The 24,194-nt window shown below is 46.7% G+C and overlaps 2 protein-coding genes across 2 annotated transcripts in view; one reads left to right on the forward strand and one right to left on the reverse strand.

Annotated features, from left to right (window-relative positions):
* Positions 1 to 12,265, forward strand: part of LOC111949825 (calcium/calmodulin-dependent protein kinase type 1D) — a 22,019-nt gene extending 9,754 nt beyond the window's left edge. Inside the window, exons 4-9 of the mRNA XM_070436505.1 lie at positions 4,558 to 4,633; positions 7,372 to 7,484; positions 7,876 to 7,954; positions 8,124 to 8,211; positions 8,566 to 8,851; positions 8,955 to 12,265. Coding sequence (XP_070292606.1) covers positions 4,558 to 4,633; positions 7,372 to 7,484; positions 7,876 to 7,954; positions 8,124 to 8,211; positions 8,566 to 8,851; positions 8,955 to 9,079 — 767 coding nt within the window. The 3' untranslated portion in view covers positions 9,080 to 12,265. The remainder of the gene's footprint in view (positions 1 to 4,557; positions 4,634 to 7,371; positions 7,485 to 7,875; positions 7,955 to 8,123; positions 8,212 to 8,565; positions 8,852 to 8,954) is intronic.
* A 2,049-nt stretch (positions 12,266 to 14,314) lies between these two features.
* LOC111955919 (coiled-coil domain-containing protein 3) lies at positions 14,315 to 23,101 on the reverse strand (the record flags this gene model as incomplete). Its single annotated transcript, XM_070436508.1, is given in 8 exon segments — positions 14,315 to 15,140; positions 22,276 to 22,447; positions 22,732 to 22,822; positions 22,825 to 22,842; positions 22,845 to 22,872; positions 22,874 to 23,016; positions 23,019 to 23,044; positions 23,046 to 23,101. Coding segments are annotated over 8 exon segments (843 nt in total), but the record flags the coding sequence as incomplete, so codon positions are not given.
* Between the last annotated feature and the right edge of the window lie 1,093 nt (positions 23,102 to 24,194).

A 24,194-nucleotide genomic window follows, 5' to 3' on the forward strand; every position in this document is an offset into this window, starting at 1 on the left:
ACTCTGAAGACTCATCATGTTGACTGGTGTAGGACGCGTGCCTCTGGTATCAGACACTCTGAAGACTCATCAATGTTGACGTGTAGGACGTGCCTCTGGTAGTCAGACACTGCTGAAGACTCATCATGTTGACGTGTAGGACGGTGCCTTGTAGTCAGACACTGAAGACTCATCATGTTGACGTGTAAGCGACGGTGCTCTGGTAGTCAGGCACACTGAAGACTCATCATGTTACGTGTAGGACGGTGCCTCTGGTAGTCGAGACACTCTGAAGACTCATCATGTTGACGTGTAGGACGGCTGCCTGGTAGTCAGACACCTGAAGACTCATCATGTTGACGTGTAGGACGGTGCTCTGGTAGTCAGACACACTAGGAAGACTCATCATGTTACGTGTAGGACGGTGCCCTGGTAGTAGACCAACTCTGAAGACTCATCATGTTGACGTGTAGGACACTGCCTCTGGTAGTCAGACACTGAAGATCATCATGTGACTTGTAGGACAGTGCCTCTGGTAGTCAGACACACTGAAGAGCTCATCATGTTGACGGTAGGACGGGGCCTCTGGAGTCAGACGAGCTACTGAAGACTCATCATGTTGACGTGTAGGACGTGCTCTGGTAGTCAGAACACTGAAGACTCATCATTGAAACGTGTAGACGGTGCCTCTTGTAGTCAACACACTGAAGACTCATCATGTTGACTGTAGGACGTCCTCTGGTAGTCAGACACTCTGAAGACTCATCATGTTGACGGTAGGACGGTGCCTCTGGTAGTTCAGACACTGAAGACTCATCATTTGACGTGTAGGACGTGCCTCTGGTAGTCAGGACACACTGAAGACTCATCATAGTGTGACGTGTAGGACGGTGCCTCTGGTAGTCAGACACACTGAAGACTCATCATGTTGACGTGTAGGACGGTGCCTCTGGTAGTCAGACACACTGAAGACTCATCACTGTTGACGTGTAGGACGGTGCCTCTGGTAGTCAGACACACTGAACACTCATCATGTTTGACGTGTAGGACGGTGCCTCTGGTAGTCAGACACACTGAAGACTCATCAGTTTGACGTGTAAGTGACGGTGTCTGTAGTCAGACACACTGAAGACTCATCATGTTGACGTGTTAGGACGGTGCCTCTGGTAGTCAGCACACACTGAGACTCATCATGTTACGTGTAGGACGGTGCCTCTGGGTAGTCAGAACCACACTGAAGACTCATCATGTGACATTAGAGGAGCGTGACATCTGTCTGAGTGCAGAACAACACTGACTCACTATCATGTTGACGTGTAGACAGTGCCTCTGTAGTCAGACACACTGAAGACTCATCATGTTGACGTGTAGGACGGTGCCTCTGTAGTCAGACACTGAAGACTCATCATTGTTGACGCGTAGGACGTGTGCCTCTGTAGTCAGACACTCTGAACTACTTCATCGATCCTGTTGACGGACGTGTGACGGTGCCTCTGGTAGTCAGACACTGAAGACTCAATGATGTTGACGTGATAGGGACGGTGCCTCTGGTAGTCAGACACCTGAAGACTTCATCATGTTGACGTGTAGAGCGGTGCCTCTGGTAGTCGAGCACACTGAAGACTCATCATGTTGACGTGTAGGACGGTGCCTCTGGTAGTGCAGACACACTCTGAAGACTCATCATGTTGACGTAGGACGGTGCCTCTGGTAGTCAGACACCTGAAGACTCATCATTTGACGTGTAGGACTGTGCCTCTGGTAGTCAGACACTCTGAAGACTCATCATGTTGACGTTGTAGACGGTGCCTCTGGTAGTCAGGACACTGAAGATCTCATGTTGACGTGTAGGACGTGCCTCTGTAGTCAGACACACTGAAGACTCATCATGTTGACGTGTAGGACGGTGCCTCTGGTAGTCAGACACTCTGAAGACTCTATCATTTGACGTGTAGGACGGTGCTCTGGTAGTCAGACACACTGAAGACTCATCATGTTGACGTGATAGGACGTGCCTTCTGTAGTCAGACACACTGAAGACTCATACATGTTGACGTGAGACGGTGCCTCTGGTAGTCAGACACTCTGAAGACTCATCATGTTGACGTGTAGGACGCGTGCCTCTGGTAGTCAACACACTGAAGACTCATCATGTTGACGTGTAGGACGGTGCCTCTGTAGTCAGACACACTGAAGACTCATCATGTTGACGTGTAGGACGGTGCCTCTGGTAGTCAGACACTCTGAAGAACTCATCATGTTGACGTGTAGGACGTGCCTCGGTAGTCAGGACACACTGAAGACTCATCATGTGACGTGTAGGACGTGCCTCTGGTAGTCAAGGACACGACTGAAATCATCATGTTGACGTGTTAGGACGGTGCCTCTGTAGTCAGACACACTGAAGAACTCATCATTGTGACGTGTAGGAACGGTGTCCTCTGGTAGCAGACACAGACACCTGAAGACTCTCATGTTGACGTGTAGGACGGTGCCTCTGGTAGTCAGACAACACTGAAGACTCATCATGTTGACGTGTAGACGTGCCTCTGGTAGTCAGACACTCTGAAGACTCATCATGTGTTACGTGTAGACGGTGCCTCTGGTAGTCAGACACACTGAAAGACTCATCATGTTGACTGTTAGGACGGTGCCTCAGGTAGTCAGACACTCTGAAGGACTCATCATGTTGACGTGTAGGACGGTGCCTCTGGTAGTCAGACACTGAAGACTCATCATGTTGACGTGTAGGACGGTGCCTCTGGTAGTCAGACACACTGAAGACTCATCATGGTAGTGACGTGTAGGACGGTGCCTCTGGTAGTCAGCACACTCAAGAACTCATCATGTTGACGTGTAGGACGGTGCCTCTGGTAGTCAGACACTCTGAAGACTCATCATGTTGACGTTGTAGGACGGTGCCTCTGGTAGTCAGACACTCTGAAAGACTCATCATGTTGACGTGTAGGACGGTGGCTCTGGTAGTCAGACCACACTGAAGACTCATCATGTTGACGTGTAGGACGGTGCCTCTGGTAGTCAGACACTCTGAAGACTCATCTGTTGACGTGTAGGACGCTGCCTCTGGTAGTCAGACACTGAAGACTCATCATGTTGACGTGTGAGACGTGCCTCTGGTAGTCAGACCACTGACAGACTCATCATGTTGCGTGTTAGGACGGTGCCTCTGGTAGTTCAGACACTCTGAAGACTCATCATGTTGATGTAGACGTGCCTCTGTTAGGTCAGACACACTGAAGACTCATCATGTTGACGTGGTAGGACGTGTGCCTCTGGTAGTCAGACACACTGAAGACTCATCATGTTGACGTGTAGGACGGTGCCTCTGGTAGTCAGACACCTGAAGACTCATCATGTTGACGTGTAGGACGGTGCCTCTGTAGTCAGACACACTGAAAGACTCATCATGTTGACGTGTCAGGACGGTACCTTAACTGGGAGTCCCTACCACTGAAGACTCTCTGTTGACGTGTAGGAGCGTGCCTCTGGTAGTCAGACACACTGAAGACTCATCATGTTGACGTGTAGGACGGTGCCTCTGGTAGTCAGACACACTGAAGACTCATCATGTTGATGTCTTTCAGCTGCCGGCTCCTGTCCACGCCCCTACATCCACATGCAAGTCAGTCAGCAGACACTTGTTTAAGTTTATCCATCGGGAACTATAGTCGGTGTACTGTAGGCCAGCTAAACAACACCTTACTAGTTAATGACATTGGAAGTGTCTCGTCCTTCCTCCTCCCTCTATCCCACAATCTCTTCAGATGAGGCCACTGCAGTTTTTGTCCCTCTATCCCTCCCTCCCCATCTGCTGTAGGCCTTTTCCATTCTAAGAGGCTGTAATGTGATGGTTGCTGCATTAGAAATGCTGCTAAATATAGCAGGTCCTGGATGATGGCATTGAGAAGCCTGCATTCCTGAGGTATGAATAGCCCAGGGTTAGCGCCTGGCTGAATTAAGACCAGACTCTGTGGTTTGGAAAGGCCCACCTTCAGAGAGCGGACACACGCATACACATACTGTGTACAAACACACACACACACGTCGGCCATATTGTTAGAGGAGATACGGAACACACGCTCAGCCCAGCAAAAGTGAAGAAAGTATAACATTTGAGCCTCTGTGTGCACACACACATGTACGCACATGCGTGTGTCTGACTGTCTGTGTAAGTCTATGCGCGTGACTGTGTGTGTGTGCGCGTGTTTCCTGTGATCTGTATTTACCTCAGTCTTCGATATTGTTCTGTTTGTCGACCGTTGTTTGGGTGAGCTCAGTTCTATTTTGGCTGGGCTGTTATCATTGATTAGTCTGGACATGCTTCTCTCAGTCTCGATAATCGCCCACAGGGGTGGGGTCACGGCCTCTGATAGGATGAGCTCCAGCTCTGGGCTCGACAGCAGGGTAATCCAGGGGGGAGAACATGTCTCTGTGTCCGTCTCTCTCCATCTCTGACTGTCTCCAGTTGTCATCAACGTTTCATCCCCCTCTCTCTACATCTCTCCCTTCGTCTCTCTCTCCTCTCTCCTTTCTCTCTCTCTCCTTTCTCTCTCTCAGCTCCAGAGGTTCTTGCTCAGAAGCCCTACAGTAAGGCAGTGGACTGCTGGTCCATCGGAGTCATTGCATACATCCTGTAAGTTTCTACAGTCTATTGTACAACTCCTACAGACATGCTATGTGTTCCCATACCCAATCAATGCCATGAGGGCATAATTCACAGCTTTATATTGAGGGCCTTGGTTTGGATCCTTCTAGAGTGCAGCTGCATTTCACAAGTTCGCACACACGTTTGACTTATTGTGCATGTGTGTGTGCGGGCGTGTGTTTGTCTGTGTGCGTGGATGTTTGTGTGTTTTGTAATGGAGAATGACACAACATCATGCCTCTCTCTTTCCTTTCATCAGAGCCAGATGTTGGTCTGCTACACTCTGCTCTGCTCAGTCACCATGTATGGACATAGTGCTTCTGAGGAGAAAAAACTGACTTTTCAACATGTCTCTTTTGTTTTTCACCCCTCTGTCTGTGTGTGGACAACCTCTGAGTCAGAGGGCAGATTTAGCTCTGTGTGTGTTCCAGCTCTCGCTGACTGAGTTCCAGGCGTGTGTGTGTGTTTTAGGGGTTAGAGTTCAGGGTTAGGGACAGGGAGAATAGGGGTTAGAGTTCAGGGTTAGGGACAGGGTGAATAGGGGTTAGAGTTCAGGGTTAGGGACAGGTGGTGCAAAGGGTTAGACGTCCAGGTAGGCGACAGTGACATAGCGTAGACGTGTCCCATTGTTAGGACATCGGTGATAGGCGTTTATAGTTCAGGCCTTAAGACGGAGGGTGAATAGCGGTTAAGTTCAGGGTTAGACAGGGTGCAATAGCGCGTCTAGAGTTCAGGCGTTAGGACAGGCCAAGTGACGAATAGGGGTAGATTACAAGGGTAGGACAGGCGTGAATAGGTTAGATCAGCGGTTAGGAACAGGTGAATAGGCGTTAGAGTCAGGGTTAAAGGACAGCGGCGTGAATAGGTGCGTCTAGAGGTCATTCTTCAGGGACGCAGAGTGAATAGGCGTAGACGCAGGTTAGGAACAGACGTTGACATAGGCCGTTCAGCAGCTGCAGGCGTTAGGACCAGCGTGACATAGCGGCGTTCAGAGCTTCAGGGTTAGCGGACAGGTGAACATAGGTTAGACGGTGCTTCCAGGCGCGTCACGACAGCGGGACTAGGGTTAGACTTCAAGGGTAGGACCAGGCTAGAATAGGGGTAGATTCAGGGAAGGGACAGGGCTGAATAGGGCCGTTAGATTCATTAGGACAGAGTAATAGGGTAGAGTTTCAGCACAGATCCGCCCTGTAGACGGACCCAGGAGTGAATAGGTTAGAGTTCAGGTTAGGGACAGGGTGAATAGGGTTAGAGTTCAGGTTAGGGACAGGGTGACATAGGGGTTAGAGTTCAGGGTTTAGGAGCAGGTGAATAGGGGTTAGAGTTCAGGTTAGCGGACAGGTGAATAGCGGGTTAGAGTTCAGGGTTAGGGACAGGGTGAATAGGAGGTCCAATAGGGAACCATAAAGGCTGTGCAGAGCGAGAGAAAGATGTGTTACCTCCCGTCGTTAGAGCATCAGGGCAAATCTTTCTCATCCGCTGAAAACGTTCCTCATTTTTGCTCCTCTCTCCCCTTTGTGTTGTTCTTGGCTCTCGATGGTTTGTCCGCTCTGTGATGTGCAAAGCAGGCTCTGCCCTCTGGTTCTCTCCTCTCACCCTTCTCCCCTTTCCCTGTTCTTTCTCCCGCCCAATAGCTCAGACACCCTTCTGTCTCTATTTTCACCTGTTTATCCATCTCTGTTCGTTTATTAGTAGTTTTATGTACAACTCTCCATGCTTACACAGTTGGATATAAGCGACACTATGTGTCCACTGGTCATTAGAGGGGTGTGTGTGGTGTGTGTTGTGTGCTGTGTGTGTGTGTGGGGTGGTGTGCTGTGGTGCCCGCAGTGATGTGTGTGTGTGTGTGTGTGTGCGCACTCCTGTCACCTCTACTGTACACATGTGAGGGAGGAGAAATAAATGTCTGAGAAACAGCGTTCACACAGTCAGTCAGTCCAGCTGGTGGATTAAGCTGTGAATGTTTGTGTATATTCAATAAGTAGTCCTTTAACATCCTTGTGAATAGCCTAGGCAATGTTAAATTAGACAAAATATGTGTTTAGAGTTCAAGTAAATATATAAAATCCAAGAATATCCAGTTGTGGATGGTTGGGTTGAGGCCTGATGTTGGACCCCTTGATGTTTCCTCAGTGAGTTCCCAGTGATCAGTGAGCTACTCCCGTCTTGTCATTTAGCCATTAGCACCATTAGAACGGACCTCGTTAGCCGATTTCCGAGCGCCTCCACACAATCCGGCTCGGCATGCCTGGTTGGGTCTCTCCTCAGGTGTGAAGCGATCGCATCAGGTAATCGGGTGGAATAATCGCACCGGCTCCTGCGGAGGAATGGCGCGCAAGTCTTTAACCAAATGGGAAAGCACAAAAACAAAAAGCTCATTGCGGCCACATCAGGCAGAACAGCTTCTRGATGGAGAAAGGCATTTTAATGAGGTTCGATCATAATGGCGGCTCATGTTTTCTATGGAAATCGTTTTGCCACTTGAAGAAGTTCAATTAGTCCAGGATGAGGTTAGGAGAGCAGACAGAGAAAAGGTTTAGGATACATTACATTCACCTTGTCAGTTTATTCTTATCAATTGAATAGTTGTTCAAGCATTTGTCTCATTCGTCATCATGTTATTCTATTATCATCTTAAAAGTAAACGATTCCCTGAAGTAGGAAGTGAATGCATGTGTTAACTTTTTTTTTTTTTTTATGAGCTCACTTCCTGTCTGTGTCTGCAGGTTGTGTGGCTATCCTCCATTCTACGATGAGAATGACTCCAAGCTCTTTGAGCAGATCCTCAAAGCAGACTACGAGTTTGARGCACCATACTGGGACGACATATCTGATTCAGGTAAGCTGTGTGTGTGTGTGCGTGTCTAATGGAGTGAGGATCCCCTTCAGACAGAGCACCTTCCTCCTCTTCTTCCTCCCGTCTGGCAAATATGGACACCACGCCACCATAGCTACTTTCTCTATGCTGTGGCGTCGTCCTCTTGGAATTTGTGTGTGTTTTTAAGAGGTCATCACAGACCAGATCTGAAAACCCTATATTCTCCAGTTTGGCGCCAGTCTAACCAGTAAACCATAAAACAACAGTAGTTATTACAGGAAGAGAGCGGAGGCTTCGTCCAGCTATTCGGTACACTGGCCAGGGAGTGTGGGAAACCATGTGCCTTGAACTGTTTACTGTTTGTGTATGTTGTGATGAGTGTGAGTTACTGTTCTCTAATGGTTTCCCACAGCCAAAGACTTTATCGGTAGTCTGATGGAGAAAGACCCGGCGAAGCGCTTCACCTGTGACCAGGCTCTCAGACACCCATGGTGAGAGACAACACACACTGATCATAAACGCGCACACACTCACACACACACACACACACACACACACACACACACACACACACACACACACACACACACACACACACACACACACACACACACTCATGTGGGTATTATGGGATGTTGAAGTGGCTGTGTGTGTGTTCAGGATCGCTGGGGACACGGCCCTCTGCAAGAACATCCATGAGTCTGTGAGCAGGCAGATCAGGAAAAACTTTGCCAAGAGCAAATGGAGGGTACGTTTGAATATATGGTAATAAATGTCTGAGTGTCATTCAAGTGTCCGAGTGTGTCTGAATGATTGCTTATTTAATGTAGTGTTTATAAATCATACACTGGTCTCTTCCTTTCTCTCTTCCTCCCTCCTCCTCTCCTCTCTTCCTCCCTCTCTCCTCTCTCTCCTCTCTCTTCCTCCCTCTCTCTCCTCCCTCTCTCCTCTCTCTCTCTCTCTCTCTCTCTTCCTCCCTCTCTCTCTTCCTCTCTTCTTCTCTCTTGCGCTCTTTCTTCTCTTCTCTCTCGCTCTCTTCCTCTCTCTCGCTCTCTTTCTTCTCTCTCTTCCCCTCTCGCTCCTCCTCTCTCCGCTCTCTCAGCAAGCCTTCAATGCCACTGCAGTGGTGCGACACATGAGGAGACTGCAGTTGAGCAGCAGTATGGGCCASAGCATGGACAGCTCTCACCCTCACCCTCCTAACAGCCGGGCCGCACAGATGCAGAACCAAMGGAACCAGGCCAACCAGAACCWGGCCARCCAGACKCCCAACCAGACCCCTAGCCAGAGCTCTACTCAACCCTCTCCGAGTCCAAGCCAGACTCGGAGCCAGAACCCTAATGCAGCCATTATGAAGAGCTTTTCTGTGGACTCACCTCACAAGGACTGTAAGTGGACATGTATGCATCCACACACACCATGAACTAGTAAACACCAACTACCAGTTTGTTAGTTCTGACTGTGTGTTCATAGCTTCTGTTCTCCCCCCAGGTGCCCCAGCTACTCCCACCCCCTGCAGCCTGGCAACTGCAGCCTCCTCTTCCCCCTCCGGGGGGACGGAGCTCACCCGGCCCCACCCCTCTACTGTTGCCACAGTACTAACAGAGACTAAGTGACGCCAGGTCCCGCGGGGGACCAGCTGGGAGGCTACGGCGCTGTGAGAGAGAGAGAGAGAGCGGGGCGAAAACCGCACCCTCCCTTTCCTTACCGTACCCCTACTACCCCCTCCCAGCCTGCCCCCCGCCCTGCCCCTCCCTCATGCTGCATCTGGGAGGACTGGGAGAGCAGAGGACTTTAAACCCATTGCACCAATAACAACATGCCATACTCACCTTGGACATGCCCATTGTGTCGACTCTGTGGAACCACACCCACTCCGAGAGCATTACTGATTGGTTTACCTTTGAGTGTTTGTTTCTGTCAGAGACCATGATGAGTGAAGTGGGTGTGTTTTCAGAAGCTTCCGTCGGATTGGGCGTTGTCTATGTCAGTCAAACTCAATTTCCCTCTAGTTTTTCCTACATCTTCTATAAGGTTCTACTTGTGAGTTTTTAAAATTCTGTTTATTTTCTATATTTCATCCTCTGGGTTAACAGTTACCAACTGGATTCTTTTTCATTTCTATTTTCTTGCATTTTCTTTCCATGTTCATGTTGATTTCTTTTTGTTTGCGTCCATGTTTAAGACGTGCTTTAAAAGTACCATAAGACTGTTGAGTGATGTTTCATGAGTAAGCGCTTTATCTATTTGCACATGAGGTTTGGACGCAGTTTCAGACGTAGATAATGTGTGTACAGCCACCAAGTTAGACAACTCATCTACGGGAATTTATCAGACAGAGAATAGAGAATGTAAACAGTTTTAAAATACCCAAAATTGGGTCAGAGCATTGTACAACATCTTTGTTAAGGGAAACATGCACTATGTTTAATTATTGTCTTACTTTAGAAGACTTTCATAACGACCACCCAATAGGGGACGCATATACAGTATATTATGAAACGCACTGCAGGTTTAGGATAGAGTTGGAGAGTGCTGTTAGTTTTAACCATCACCAGTTACATGTGGGGTTTCCCACCCTAAAGATCAGGGGCTACAGGTGGAAAACCAGGCACTTCCAAATGGGCCTCAGAAAAAGCCCATGTAGAAGAGCAGCCATTTCTGTAGTGTAGTGTAAGCATGGGAACCCCTGACCTACAGTATCAGTTTCCCACGATCCAAGATGGTGGAGCTGTTGTCTCTACCCCCATCCCTTTTACAAAGCCATGACCTCACCACAAGAGCCATCATCATCATGATGACATCATCAACCGGGCACCCAGTACACAAGTTCTCAGGGATTTGGACTGGGCGCCGTGGTGACCCTTGTTGCTGTAGAAACCGCTCGCGAGCACAGATTTGTCTACAGAGTGTCCCGTGGTCTGCCTCTGTTAAATGCAAGTCCAACGATCCCTTTATGTCATTGTAATGTCTAGCCAAAGCACTGTTGAAACAGAGAATATGTGGACACACTGATTATACCTGATTTAAACACTGATGGTTAGCTATGAGCTAGACCTTTAACCCTGGCCGATCCCCACTGGGAAATGGATTGTTTTGAAACGAAGGGCTGAACTCTGAAAATCTGGAGAAAGATGACAAGATGTTTTCTATTTTTCTCCCCCTTGCCTTCTCCTTTCCTCTCTGTGCCACCCCTCCCTCCCTCTCTTTTTCTTTCTAGTTTCTTTAAGACCAGTTCACTGTATACTGTAGAAGTTTCACCCAACACTGGGACTGTTACGCTCACGACACCAGGGTCCCCTAACCAGACTATGGCCAGACACAGCATGCATATAGCCTACATATAGGGGTCATAATGCAGTATTATTACGTGGCTTCGTGGTGCTGGGTCAACCATCATTAAGAGTGATGTCATGGACTGGATTCTTTTAGGGGTGGGTAGACTTTACTTTAGGGGTCTGTTTTGTTTATTTATTTTTTATCGAGGCAAGCATTTTGTTTTCTGATATGAAAGAATATATTTGTTGGAAATGTCTTGTAAATAAGTTGTGAATGATAATTTTTAAGATAACCTTTGCGAATGTTGTGCAGTGCCGACGTGGGGGTGGGTTGATTGTATTTTCTTTGGAATGTTTAATGTGTTTTAAATGAGCTACAGCCCCCCTCACCCCTCCATCCCACACCATACTGGGCTTTGATACCACGATATTCAGAGCATACTGTACCAAACACTCAGTAACTGCCATCTACAGAGTTACCATGGAGATAACGCCATCAGCATTCTAAACAATATCTGATAAAATAAATAAAAATGAAATGTAAAAGTAAACTCAGGCTTTAGTTTGCAATGTGTGTAAACGTTGAAGCTTTGACTGATACGACATCCACTGTTATGGAGCTGTGCTTTTTTTTTTACACGTATCTGCCGAAGTCATCGGTCGTCCACTTTACCCCCTTGCTCACTGACACTACGGCAACAGGCATCACAACACACCTAAACACATGCCCATGATCAACTGTCATGAGAAAAAAATATCCCACAATGCATCACAACGTTTTTCTAAAGATGAAATGCAAAGCATGTTGAAAAGTGCTTAAAGAAATCCAACTCCACAAGTGTTTGCATTAACTTTATATGCCATTGTATGATGTGTGTATCTATATCTAAAGAAGAAGATCAATGTGTCCATAGAGAGCAGAGTATTGTTGGGGACCACTGCATCTCCCTGTGGGTTCCTGTGAGGTCCAGAGCCTGGGGAATGGGCCATATTTACTCTGCATGTGACCAAAACAAATCTCCATCTTGTGTGGCGGTCTCTCACTAACGACTCCTGGTAGATGTTCCCCTTAACCACAGATCTAGGATCAGAATACCCTCCATCAATCTAAAGCTTAACCATTAGATACTAACTTAAACATAGATCTCGGATCAAAATATCCTCCCTAAATCTGAACCTTAATCAATAGATACTTAAAACCGTAGATCTAGGATCAGCACATCCTCCTTCGATCTGAACCTAAACCATTAGGGGGATGAGAAAATATCTTGCCCTGTATCAGTGGTAAGGGGCAACTTTCGTACTACTTCGTTAAGCAGACACCTCCTTCCATTTTGTGTGGCAGAGTGAGTTGCCCTGCCACTCTTATTGTGCTGTGATGACCTTCTGTTATGGGGCTTGTATATCCGATGCCTTCGACAATCATGTGCACATATCAGTTACCATGACAACGACAGAAGCCAGAATTACTGATTTGTTTGTTTTTTTCTCTCCTGAAATAAACCCTGAACGATCATAAAGCAACCGTCTCCGTGTGTCTGTGTGTGCAGGGATTGCTACACTTTAAGCCATTCAAAGTTTGTTTTTGCACTTAGATTGATTTCCACTTCTAATTGGTTTGTTTGCTGACCCCTGACCATTTTCCTTTCGACCAGAGAAAGATTAGAAAGGAGTCGTGTCCCTCCATAACCCTTCCATACACACACCCTGACTTCAAACAGACGACGCACACCCCGGATGCTCAACAGACATCAGACACATTTGACAGACGTTTAGCAGATGTAGGGCCAGATGTTACTCTCACACACCCACTTCAGGTCCAGCTATGACCCTGTGTGTCTGAGTGAATGTGAAGACCCTGATCTACATGCTCACAAAACATTCCACGAACAATTGCCTCAGGCATCAAAGTTGTTTTCCCAATACACATTATTTCTAATTGTATAGCAAATTACTGTTAATTCACTAATATATTTAGAACTAGCCACTTATAGCCAAGTGTGATTGTAATTGTTTTTTCCATTGTTGAGCTGCTCCTGGGTTAAGGTATGATAGTAATTACAGATAAGTGCTGTTGGGACTTAATTGGTGAAAGTGGTCTGAGATTGCCCTGAAGTTCTTCTGGCACTGGGGGCCATTTCAAACTGCAGCCACATTAAGCACCCCTCATACTCACTCCCAGCACGTCAGCCTCTGTCCTCTCTCACAGTTATTGACCTTTGAACCTGTACAATGGATCTGGACTCTGAGTTGTGTGCAAATTCCTCCCCATTCTTCTTGTTTACATCATCCCCCCCGCTCTCTCCGTCTGTCGTGTGCTCAGGGCTGGCCAGAGGAATGCTCAGGGAGATCATTCTCTCATACACGTTAACAAACTCAAAGCAACACACACACTTAGACACACGCACAATATAACATTCTCAGAGCGAGTTGAGCCACTCAGTGGGAGTAAGTGTGGGTGGGGGGGCTGCTGTTGTTGGACGAGTGGTCATGGTGTGGGTGGATAGTTGACCGAGGTTTGGGGTTCACTGATCCTTTTGCCTTTTAAAGTGTTTCCCTCCCTCTCTCTCTCCTCTGTACCCAGATACACAGCCTCTCATCCCTCCCTCTCTCTCCTACGTAGGCTCCATAGGGGGCCTACAATGGATGGGATATACTGAAACGGCAGCCAGAACGATCTTTCTCTCCTTCCTCGTTCTCCTGCTTTTCCTACTCCATCACGTCTTCCTGTCTTGCTTTTTCACCTCCTCATTCTTTCCCTCATTCTTCTCTGTCACTTCCCTCATCTCTGGTTTCTAGAACATGGCGGGCAGCAGGTCCACCTGATTAACTGTAGATGGATCTAAACTGGTATGCAGGTGACGATCTGTGAAACGTATTACTCTGTTGATTAATTTTGCTGTCACTCTCTCCTCTCCATATTCTCTGTCTCTAAGGCGTTGGTGTTTTTCTCAGGGCCAGTCCAGAGACTAATAGAGCATCAATAAGATCAACAGTGATCCAGGGGTTATTTGAAGGCAGAATGAAATAAATATTTCAATAAAGTCCTGCTGTCTCTCCCTCTCTCCTGCCCAGAAAAGCACATAAGCACATTCCATTCTGCTCTGTGTCCCTAGCATAGACTGTCAGACTATAGAAGAGTGGGGGATCTGTGTTTGTGCATGTGTGTGTATGCGTGTCGAGTGTGTTGTCCCCTACAGTTGCAGGTATTTGTTTTCCTCTGCTCATAGACCCAGATGAAGTTTGAGGTTGTAGGGGTCTTCGTGATGAGGTTCAAGTCTTAGGACACAAACTCCAGCAAAGGAGGAGGGGAGAAAAGACTGTGTGTGTGTGTGTGTCTCTCTCTGTGGGGGTGGCACATCTGGCTTTATCCCGCAGTGCCTGGAGCAGAGAGGGAAACCCATTAAGAAGAGCCCATAACAGCAACCCACAACTCTCTCTCTTTCTCTTCCTCCACTCTCTCTTTTCTTTACCTCTCTCTTTACCTAGAATGTAATTTTAGTTGGTGTGTTTAGTTTGTTTGGCCAAAAACAACAGATTGTGTAATCTGGAAATAAAACACCCAAGCGTTAGTAATGCCTGATTAGAGTTTATATGCAGCTTCAGTAATACATTCATATATAATGATCCCAATGCCTCATGGACATACTCTTTGGTGGTGTTGACACTAGGACAGCAACAGACAAACACATGGAACAAATGCCCACAGACCTACCAGAAAGTAACCTCACTTTCTTCATTCACTCTAGTCATTCACTCATCATATACTCACTCTAAATTCATTTCATCTGTCTATCCATCAGCTGTATGATAGTGCTGTATGATAGTGCTGACAGTGCTGTGTATTAATAGGAACTATACAATATCTCTCTCATTCTCTCTAGTCATTCACTAATACTAATTCCCTCTGTCTGCTATTCGAGGGCTACTGGATGCCCTCTCTATGTAATGTGTGTAGGAACTACAGTATATATGGCTGAATATGACACTAAATTAGTATTGTGTGTGTGTGGGTGCATGCTTGCGTGCCTGTGAACAACAGAAATTAGAGAGACTGCCCAGCAGTCTTTAACAACATCCAGTCTAGAGGCTAAAGCGGTGTGTGTGGCGTGCGGTGTAACACAGCCTCCTGGTATCTGTTGGGCGTAGCCTCCTGTGTGATGGAATTGAGGTGGTGCCCAGCCCGTCTCTCCGCTGACCTCAGCCTCTCCTCCAGCCCTTGCCTCTCCTGCTCCGCCCGGCGCTGGCTCTTCCTGGCGTTCCGGAGGGAGCGCTTCACCTTCCGGACGCGCTCCTTCAGCTGCCTGTTCCTCCTCTCCAGCTGGCCCAGGCGCTCCTGCTGCTTCCTGCTCTTCTCCTCCTCCTCGAACAGAGCCCCCTGCACCGAGGAGCACAGGAGCTGGAGGAGGAGGGAGGGAGGAAGAGAAAGAGAGAGGTGAAGGAGAGCGAGAGAGAGAGAAATTAAATCAACATTGGATAGGAATATCTATTAGCAGAAGTGTCATTCACCTAATCATTTTAATGGGGTGCACTAACTGGTGAACTTTTTCATGTACAACTCGATGATACTTGTGTCCCGCCATTTTCAAAGGGCATGACACTCAATTTGTGAGATCAGTGTCTGAATATTTATTTGAGCATAGTGCAACAGGGAAGTTGACTTGAGGGTCTTCTGTAAACATGGGACAGAATACAGCATGCCAGTAAGTATGTTGTCGGTTGGCATCAGGAGGAGAGCGTGAGAGCCCCAGTAACATCATCTTCCCATCAATGTGTGTTCCTTTTGTTCGTTTAACTCCACCGCCTTAGTTACTTCTCCTTGGCTGGTGCTTTTCTTCTCCTGAGGGTTTCTGACAGAGCTGACGCTCTGTGTGTGTGTGTGCACGCGTGTGCGTGTTACATGCTCAGGGTTGATGAACACAGGGGTTGTGTGAGAGACCACAGGGAGTAGGGGCCCTGACTCTTTAAGGGCTCTAAGACCCACTTATCATGAGTTTGGGTGGAAGAAGCCCTGAGGTACAGTACTGTAGCTAGTCCAGCTAGTCCCGCCCCGTCCAGTGAGTCAAGGTGCAATGTAGCCTCTGTCGAATATAGTACCCCATCATCTCTCCCAGAGTTATGACGGTTCTGAGGGGCCACAATTTTCCAGCTCATTGGAGGGGGCGAGACCTCTCTGTGGGGTTTCCCCTCCTAATGCTACGTTAGGCTTCAGGTCGGCATTGCGGAGGGCCCCGGGCCCCTAATATATCCCCAGAGGGTTGTGTTGACATGTGTTTTTGTCCAATGACTAGCTCTCAAAACATTCTGCCCTAACAAGCATTCCATCTCTCTTTAAACAAAAGTGGTATCTGGGAGGAAAAACATGATAGTTCAAATAATTTAGCTCTATACTGTAACTCCTAAAGTCCAGTCCTGACTGTTAAATGTGCGGACAGTGTGCACTCCAAAACATGTTGGGTTGTTTGGATAACCCAACTGTTGGGTTGCAGGTATTGGGTCACTTAGTTTTTTTTAAAGAGCAAGGTTGGGTTGTTGATGTTGGGTTATTGAGATATGACCCACCGGGTCAGATCAGAACACTGGAGGCGTGGCTTAGTAGCGGCGTAGCTTTCAGGAAGTTGTTTTTGCCCACCTGTGAGGGTCAATGTAATTCCAGTTCATCTGTTGTATTGTCATCACATGTTAAGGTTGAATACTGACACTTTTGTAGCTTTAATTACGCTTACACAAGTGTGAGTTATATATTTGGATAGTTACCACTGTTACAATATGTAAATAATAATGTTTAATTGTATATTAGAATGTAATGTGCATAAATATTCAAGAAACATTGAAATGTGCAGTGTACAAACTTGATGAACCTGATGAACTGTAATGACATTTACTCACGGGTGGCCAAAAAATAACCTTGAAAGACACACCCCTAATAGGCCACACCTCCTGAAATTAACCTATGATTTACGTTTTAAGAAATTACCCAGCTGCTGGGTCAACCCAGCATAAAACTAAATAAAAACCCAACTGGTGGTTAAATTAACCCATGTTTGGGTAATCCAAACAACCCAACATGTTGGGATATTCACACCACCCAACTGGCTGGGTAAAGATAACCCAGCATATGTTCAATATTTACCCAGCGCTGGGTTACCAAATAACCCAAATTGATAGTTTACCTCAGAAAAACTAAACCACCCAATCAAAGTTCCCTCACATGTTTTGGGGCACTGAGCAAATTTTAGGTTTCGGAAACTTGAACGTTGTGAGAATTTTGTGCAACTTTCCGCCGCGCATCTACAGTGAACATTGAGGATATACCCTTACAGTTTTAAACAGTAGCCAACTAAACCAATGGAGCCAATCGCATAACATTTTCACACGGAAATAGCTTTTGATTTCTATGATATAGCCTACAGTATCCCAATATGTGGTGTTCAATGCAGGCCTACATTCAATTAAAAAACGTTTTTACATTATGAAGGGCTTGACATGAATTAATTATTTTTTACTTGGTCTCTAACTCAAAATTCAAAAAGGCACTCGCACATCTGAACTATCTTTGTTGCAGGTGCATGGTAACAGTTGAATAACATGAGAAAAAAGAAGAAACCCGCACACCGCTCTTGCTGGTATCACTGCTCGTTATTAAGCTTTATATATCGGACTCAGGGCATTCGTCAGAGCTTTGTGAGTGTTTTAAATGTACACCCTTATGTAGACATAGCTCCATCCACATCCGTTCAATGCATCGAATGGGGTTGGAGCCGAGGGAAAATCAACATGTTACCAAATATAACAATGTGCATTTCATAAGTATTCGAATAAAGTGTGTACATAAAACGTATTAAACACGTCTGTAAAACTACAATGAGGACATTAATGAGGACAAGTAAATGTTCATGTTTATTTTCCCTCGACTTTGACGAAGGACTTCAGGTCGATACGTAAAGCTTAATAAAGAGCAGTGATACTAGCAAGAGAAATGTGCGTTTTTTTTCTTTCTCTACTTGGTCTGTAACACCATGGGCTAAATATGTGGCTGTAAATTGCATTGTGTGCTACAAGAAACGTCTTTACAAAATAAAAGGCATTATTATTGCCATACAGAGAATTAGACAGTCGGCTAACCCTTTGCATATTGGCTTATTAGTATAGTCAAGCCTGTGTCAAAATGCAACACTGCCCCTTTAATTAAGACATGCTTTTCAAAGACAGTTTGAAATGTAGCCTACGCGTTTTGTGCTCTTGTAGGAAGCAGAACCTCCCAATTGCTCACCTATACTTTTCTATAACTGGGCTAATAACTCGCTAACTAGCAAAGAATATCAACAAATGTGAACACCGCGGCTCTGATCTGAACTGATCGCTCATGGGCTACCCCTGCCAGTGGAATTCTACTCCGTTGCGCTCTGGCTCTGCCTACAAGAAGATAAGACTCAATCTTGCAAAGTTAGATTTGTTTTGGTTTGTTGCATTGAAAATGGGCTGATATAATGTTGATTCGATCACAGAAAAAAACGTTGATCTATATAGTGCACACTAATGGGGTGATCCCAGGGAAGTTCAATCACTTGCTTTTCTGTGCAGCCTGGCAGTTCTTCTGTGTGGCAGTCCTGGAGAAGGTGCGCGGCCACGCACACGGCAGTTTAAATGGGACATTGCAACCAATCCAGGGACCTGGTAGTCTGCCTGAAACCAAACTCAGTGTCTTTCTGACTTCCGAGTCTGGAAAGCCTGTTTTGATGTTGTCGGCTTTGATGTTGTGTTTTTTGACTCATTGGTTCTCCTACTCAAGCACCAACAGGGACAGCGCGGCCCCCTTCCAATACAACTGTTGGATTTTCAAATCTAAACAACAAGAGGTCTCAACCCCCCAGGGGAAAAAACAATCCAAGCTCAACATTTTTTTGTGCTAATATTGCACCAACAAACGGACTCCTGTCCAGACCAGTGTGTCACGTCTCTCCCTCGCTGTGTACCACATTAGTCGCGGGCCAAGGACCTGGTACTTTGGGACATTATCCAAAGCTAACTCCCAACCATCCATCCATCTATCTATCTATACCTAGCACCACCTGTCAAAACATCCGGGTGTTACCTGCCTGCTGTGGAGGATCATCTGTGTAAACACCACTTAGAGAAAGAGGCACACAGAAAGACACGTACACCGAGAAACACACAAACCATTACCACACACAGCAGTCTACCCTCTGACCTGAACTGAGGTCCTCCTTCTTACAAACTCTGAGCAGCTGTAAAACCTTAATCTAAACACCGTCTGTGTGTATGAGTAATCCGACTGTGTGTGTGTGTTTGTGTGTGTGACTGAATGTGCAACAAGATCCCACTGTTTTACCAATTTGACTTCAGATTTTGACGTTTGTTCCCATTTCTCCTAACATAACATTTATGTATCCAAACGTCCTTAACGGTGGTTAAATTTGGGATAGGGTTACAGGTACAACAGAAACAATGACAGTTAAATTAAGCATTCATTCCAAACGGTTAGATTAAGGTTGGCACTGGGATTGAACACACGACCCTTGGAGCCAGAGCTCGCAGTTTACGCCCGTCCACAACGCCTGAGCAAATCACAAGCATACTTGATGGTAACGATGCCCCTAGTGGAAGGTTTTTAATCCCTTTCCTGGCTACCTGGACGGACGTCAAATTTCGCCTTGGATCTTGGTTGGTATGTATGCATGCAGGTCTGCTCGAGTTACAGTGTGGCAGCCATAGTATGGAGCATACACTGTCCTTCTGTTTGGCAGAGTACACACTGTGAATACTCCACTGAGTGCATGTTGGGGGGAAGGGGGTCTAATTTGAGATTCCATGCCCTAAGGAAGAAGGCTAGGGTGCATTAGATGACAAAGTATTTACCCTTGCTGTGACTGAATTCAACTAAATTAAACATTAAAAGGGGTTAGAAAGGGAGGGATATTGCATTATTATTACTACAGTTCTGGACATCAGGTAGGACTGACTGAGCTGACTCACAGGACACACTGACTGTTATGAAGATGCTTAGAGGTGATCCTGCATGTAGGCTGGAGAAGCATTGCGGGACGGGGCATTTGTTCATATGAGAGACCCAGATCTGTCTCCCATCTCCCTATAACTCCAGTCTCTTTATCTCTCCCTCCCTCTCTTTCCTCTCTCCCCGATATGTCTATCTTTTCCTCCCTCCTTCTCTCTTTCTCTCTCTTACCGGTCTCTATTTATCTCTCATTTATCCACCCCTGCAGGCTTTTCTCCATAATAAAAGGAGAGGAAGTCTTAAGAGAGAACGCTGAGAGAAGGAATTCTGAGGACAAAGTCTCCATGGATTCGTTTTGGCGCTCCGGAACCGCTCGAGTGCATAAGAAGGGGTTTAATCGAGTGCTAATTGGGGGTTTGGGTGTAAGTGGAGGCGCTCTCCTCTTACCTTCCCATCCAGCTTTCCAGCCTGCATGGGATGTCCATCTGGAACCTCRGCGTTCCCACAGGAAAACTACAGAGCAGACAGCGCTAGACTCATCATGCTAGCCTCTCCCAGCCAATCCCTAACTAACCACCTCCATCTGTCCAACACATCACTGAAGAGAGCCTCAGTCACATGTTAACCTCACACCTGTGTGTGTGTGTGTCTGTGTGTCTGTGTGCAGTGATGCAGTGGTAATAAAATAGGTGGGTAAAACTCTGATCGTCGGTCGTCGTGAAAAAAGTAACACTCCTTATACGTTCACTGCATTTTCCAGCAAAAAGTGGGTAAACTGCATTCAGTTGCATTTACCCTCCACTGCGTGTGGGTGTGTGTAAGCTGTGGTTCCATTGATCGGTAGTAGTATCATTTTTAAGCCTGTTTTCCTCCTATTAACTTTGTCTATATTTCCATAGTGTAAACTCTGACAACACACACATCTGCTCCTCCACATGGACACACCCCCCTCCTAAGGTTGCGACCCTGCATGTCAGTACCTGGGCTCACGCCACGCAGTGTCTTTAACCCCTAACCTCTCAACCCGTTAACCCATCAGAAACCCGACACCCTGCGTGTCACAAGTCTTCGGTCAACGTATTACAGGCTCTCTGGGATAGAGACAAGAACATTTAACATTTACATTTAAGTCATTTAGCAGACGCTCTTATCTAGAGCGACTTACAAATTGGTGCATTCACCTTATGATATCCAGTGGAACAACCACTTTACAATAGTGCATCTAACTCTTTTAAGGGGGCGGGGGGGGGGGGGGGGTTTAAAGGATTACTTTATCCTATCTAGGTATTCCTTAAAGAGGTGGGGGTTTCAGGTGTCTCCGGAAGGTGGTGATTGACTCCGCTGACCTGGCGTCGTGAGGGAGTTTGTTCCACCATTGGGGTGCCAGAGCAGCGAACAGTTTTGACTGGGCTGAGCGGGAAAGAGGAAGAGGAGAAGACCTGACCACTGTACCTCTGAGGTTCACATGACATTATCCCTCCACTCCAGTCTCCCCTGAGACCCCGTTCCATTTCAGTGTCTGCAGGTCTGAAACAATGGTACGTAGGTGTAATCCAAATACATGGTCAGGCGAAGCTTCTAGCATGTTGCAACACCTATCCAGTCCTTTCAAGGCTACAGATCTGTGAACACCGATAGGGTATGACTATGAGCATGTGACCAGGTTAGCGACAGTCTTTGGTCCAGTGAACCTTGGGAATGGCTGAGTGTGTGGCTGTATTGTCTTGACCTCAGTAGACATCATATCATGCCTAGGGAATCAGAGGAGACAGAGGTCACATGACTTAATCAATGACTGCTTGATTCTCAGAGTCAAGTAAGTCTAGTTAAGCAGCGTGACCTAGACACACACAAACACACGGTTAGCTGGGTGGCAGTCTGTTGTGTTGGTGCGGTCTCGTGTCTGATTTTTAAATTGTGTCTCTATAGCTAAGGAGACACGTCAATACATCTCACACAACAGAGTACTGTCTGAGGATGATGGCTCAGAGGTGAATGTCTGCTGACTGTGTGTGTCTGTGTGTTACTCTGTGAAGGTCAGTGAGATGATTGCTGCAGATGTACACACATCCGGAGAGAGGGAGCTACATGTGAGCACCTGCTGTTCCAGAGGGCAACAAGGTTTAAAGCATAGAGTTTAATATGGCTTGCCTTATTTACAACCCTACTCTGCTACACATCTGTGTGTGTTGTTTTGTGTGTACGGTAGGTGTGTGCCAGCGTGCATGCATGTGTGTGCACGTGTGATGTCTGTTGACGTTTTTACAAGCAGGTAGAACTTAATTTCCAGCTGTTCAGGCCCAGAGACCCAGAGGACCCTACCCTGCCTTCTCATTTCTCTCTTCTGCCCTTTCTCTTGTTATTTCTACTACATCATCCCTGCTTCTATCTCTCTCTGCATCTCTTCTTTCGCCCTCACTCATCATCTACCCTTTCCCTATTTTTCTCCCTTTCTCTCTCTTTCTCCCTCTCAAACCATATTCCCCTCCATCTACCTTTCTCTCCCTACCCCTCCCTCTCTTTGTCTCCCCCCATTATGTGTTGCGTGGCCACCAGCCCTGCTGTCCTCCTGGGGTCCCACTCTGGGAGAAGGTCTGGAGGGGTTGTCCGTGTGGGAGCAGTTGGAGAACTGGAACAGGCTGGAGAACGTACGGCGGTTCTCTACGGGTTCTGGAAGATGGCGTCCTGGAAGTTGACCCCGTGGGCAGGATGTTGTATTCTCATCCATCCTGTAGGAGGTAAACCAACAAACACTGTGAGTGACTGAGTGCATGCTTCCTATAGGTCAAAACGTGACCCCTAAAGGGCTCAAGTCTGTATTATATCACCCAGTGCATCGAGAAAGACAGGATAGAGGAGCTAAATATTGTAGGCCTATATGCTGTAAAGTCTATGTCATGTTTTTGTGTGTGGTTATGATGCATCCCAGCTTTTAAATGTATTTGTGATTCTGTGCGATGTACACAGGTTCCCGGTCACCGGTCATCCTGACTCACCGGTCATCCTGACTCACCGGAGGAAGAAGATATAGGAGTAGTTCTCCCATCACGGTGTGAGACTGCATGACAGGTACCCCAGCCCTGTCAGGTTGAGGCGCGAGCCCCCGGCACCTCCAGCATGCTGCCCACGCCTGGTCGCACATGAGCTCCACCTCCTGCGGAGTAGAGCAACCCTTCCTCTGCGCCCTCATAACCATACAGAGAGTTGTAGATGCCCTCTGCCCCGCCATACTCCTCCGGTGAATTGCCAGCACCTTGGCATACAATGATCTCCGCCAGTTCCGCACGGCAGCTCTCACCAGTGGACGCCACTCGGTGGGCAGTTCACCCGTACGCAACGCTCACCATGTAGCCAAGAGTGAGAAGCAAGGGGGCAAAGGTGTGTCATGTCTGGTGTGCACATAATTCCTGTCTTTCACTCTTGGGTACTCCTGTTATTCGTTTCTCCTCTCTGGCACAAATCCGATTTTAAAGAAATAAGTAATAAATCCAACTTTTTTTTTTCTTACAATAAAAGTTCCTTTATATCCAGTGATAGGGGCATATAATAACGGCACTGTGATCGTACAGTTGAATTATAGTCCTTTAAATTTAACTGGTTCCAGTTAAAAGTTGGATGAAAACTATTTGACAGATCACACACAGAGAGAAACAGACCTGCTCCCGGCGTTTAATCTGAGTCCATTTGAGCATTGGAGTCCGTTTGTCATTCCGTTAAWGACAGAGAGCTTCAAGTATATCCAGACAGATAATCCAATGTTATGACCCAGTGTTTAAGTGYGCATTTTTTGAGCCCGATGCAGCGYAAGTCCAGTCCCATTCAAAGACATTCCAGAAGGCTCCTCAAAGCACCTTCATTCTCAAAGATCTCTCCGACACATGAGACTGCACCAAAGTTTACACAGCCAATCATTGAACCGCCCCTGTTTTACTACAAAAACGTTTTAATGGGTTTATTCCAGAAATATTTTAAACGGTTTGGAGGAATGCAGGCATGCGCGCTGGTGTGCGTAACGCTCTCATTCTGTTACTTTTGTTGTTGTTGCTTGTTTATTATTTTTGACACGTCAAGCATTGTGTGCTTTCTTAGGCAAATCAAATGAATGTAGTCTTGTCTATGTTGTGCATTAAATTCTTTGTCAATGAACAGTAGGCATGCTTGCTTGTCCAAATATGTGTAAGCATTTATTAGACCGATATGTGATTGTTAATAAATAGCCAATGACATAATGTAGACCTACTTTTTAATATCATATGGCGATACATACATACCCRGAGGRGGCTGGTGGGACGAGCTATAGGAGGACGGGCTCATTGAAATGGCTGGAATGGAATAATTTGAACGGAGTCAAACATGTGGTTTCCATACGTTTGATACGTTCCATTGATTCCCTTCCAGCCATACAATRAGCCCGTCCTCCTATAGCGCCTCCTACCAGCCTCCTCTGATTTACATTTCATATGGCTGAACAACTGC

This window comes from Salvelinus sp. IW2-2015, linkage group LG3 (genome assembly GCF_002910315.2).
Source record: "Salvelinus sp. IW2-2015 linkage group LG3, ASM291031v2, whole genome shotgun sequence".
Taxonomy (NCBI): Eukaryota; Metazoa; Chordata; class Actinopteri; order Salmoniformes; family Salmonidae; genus Salvelinus; species Salvelinus sp. IW2-2015.